This window comes from Belonocnema kinseyi, chromosome 9 (assembly GCF_010883055.1).
Source record: "Belonocnema kinseyi isolate 2016_QV_RU_SX_M_011 chromosome 9, B_treatae_v1, whole genome shotgun sequence".
In the NCBI taxonomy this organism is placed as follows: Eukaryota; Metazoa; Arthropoda; class Insecta; order Hymenoptera; family Cynipidae; genus Belonocnema; species Belonocnema kinseyi.
The window spans coordinates 37,052,771-37,055,032 of record NC_046665.1 but is presented as its reverse complement, the minus strand read 5'-3'; the positions used below and the strand labels follow the sequence as shown (position 1 = coordinate 37,055,032).

Here is a 2,262-nt window from a genome sequence, read left to right as displayed (position 1 = left end):
GCGCGCGCAACTCAGTCATTTACAGCGTCTCCTACTATATTCATACGGACATAGCCCTGTCATAGTATTGGACCGCATCTCGTTTCAGATCTGGGATCACTGCTATATACACCTACACGGTCGATACATAGGACTGGGTTAGAGACTACATTGTGTTATTCAGTGGCTATTTGTGAAACTAATAAACCGTAAATGCAGTGGCGTTTCGGACTAATAAACTGTTCCGTAAAGAGCTATCTAACGTTCACTTCTTTATGGGCGTTATAGGCTCATTTAATTCCTTCTCTTCAGTTTACAAAATATGTATAATAAATTGTTTTAATGCCTTCATGTGGAATATAAGTTTTGAAATGTTAATTCTTATCAATACAAGTCTGTCTCTCTAGAATTACAATTATTTTAATTCACATATTTGAATAGATTTATGTAATGCATCTTTTTAAACTTTTAAATAAAATATTAAAGTATGAATAAATTTAAATATTTTCCGAATTTATAAAACGATTTAATAATGAAAAAATAGGTTAAATAAATGGTTCCGTTCCGATGGAAAAATTGGAATAGAAAAAAAAACAGGAATAGAACCATCTTCACTTTTACGCTGAAATCTTCATTTTTCTCTATTCGACGCTTATAACGGATTCTATTATCTTATTATGGACGTTAATGTATGGCGTGCTCAAAAAAAAATTTTTTTCACAATTTTCATAAGTCTAAAATAAACACTTAAAAATATTCAACCTTTTTGAAGATGATAATAATTTACGAATATCCGCCTTTTTGGTAATAACTCATCAAATTAGTTCGACTTCTAGAATTTTTAAGAAGAATTGTATATTTGTTAAACACTTACTTTTGTGACATAACGTAAGGTTCGGAAGGCCTCTGTTTTTTTCGACTCCTGATACTTTCATGACTTGAAGATATGCTTCTGCTGCTCTCTCTTCGTCTTTGATGCGACGAGCTTCTTGATACCTCCTTAGAACTCAGCATTGCTACTCTTTTTAATTCATACTCCAAAATCATTCGTTTCTTACGTATTTCATGCTGTCTCTCTCTTTCTTGCTGCATTAGCCATGCTTCTCTTCGTTTGTCCGTTTCTTCAATTCGTGTGCGTTGAAGACGATGATGATGATCCTTAATTGACGATGATGCTGAAGAGGTTCGACTCATTTCTACAATATTTAGAACCATTGGTACACGCAATTATTGAAGAATTCTCACAACCAAAAATGGCTTTTACTGAATTTCTAGGTTAGGAATCAGTGATTTTAGGTGGACCTCACAACTTATAAAGCATATTTAGATTACTAACCGATATTTTTGGGAAAGCAATTGCTTAAAACTAATAAAATAACATTTAAGTAACGGTTTATAGTTACCTTCACAATTGATTAAAAACTGATTTAAAAATTCGACATATATCACAGCTGCATAAGCAAGCGAACAACGTAACTCATAACGAAACTGCAATGTAACGCGAATGTAATCTCCATGTTCTTCTTCAGGATGATACAAGTTCATATTTCTCCCATTGAGGCGCTGGCTATGGCAGATTTACGGTAGGATGGATCTGGTAGTACTATTCAAAATAGTCCACAGCCTGTAATTCTCAACGGATTCTGAAGTATTTTTTAGAACATATCTGAATTAAATTTCTAAGCATAATTTCGAAAATGACTTTTACAATTCCCTTTTGTGTTCTCTCTGAACCAATGACTCAAATAAGCTTCTCGTTGGTTATTAGGATTATTAAAGATAGATTTAAAGAACATAAAAATTGTATTTAACACTTTACTTGATTGTTATAAACAATGTATGCAATTAAATAATCCAGCGTATCGGTGTGTTGTAAAAAAAATGATTTTTTACTAAAATCGTTCGGATTTATTATTAAAGTGATATTAAGTTAAAAAAGATTTGTCATAAATTAAAAACTTATAAAGAATTCATGAAGTTATGCAAATTTTATTTAATCATTTAAGGGCCGTGGGCATACCAATATACATTTAACAAAACGTGAATATTGGGTTTAGTGCATTTTATAAAAATATGTTTTTAAGATAAAAAATTAGATTTTTCAATTATTTAAATCATATGTTTAAGTCTGTGAGTCACGGTAAAATTAATCACCCTATTCGATTCTACGGGAAAAAATTACATAAAATCCATGTGTGGCAAATTTTTTCTTTTCACCCATTCGTTATTCATTATAAAGAAATGCTGAAAAGAGTAAAAGGTTAGAAGGGTTTGGTGTGCTCA

General features: G+C 31.3%; 1 protein-coding gene across 1 annotated transcript in view; it reads right to left on the bottom strand.

Annotated features, from left to right (window-relative positions):
* LOC117179655 (RNA-binding protein 25-like) overlaps positions 1–1,495 on the bottom strand; it is a 50,335-nt gene extending 48,840 nt beyond the window's left edge. Inside the window, exons 1-2 of the mRNA XM_033371665.1 lie at positions 1,383–1,495; positions 854–1,175 (exon numbers count right to left, since the gene is read on the bottom strand). Coding sequence (XP_033227556.1) covers positions 854–1,173 — 320 coding nt within the window. The 5' untranslated portion in view covers positions 1,174–1,175; positions 1,383–1,495. The remainder of the gene's footprint in view (positions 1–853; positions 1,176–1,382) is intronic.
* Between the last annotated feature and the right edge of the window lie 767 nt (positions 1,496–2,262).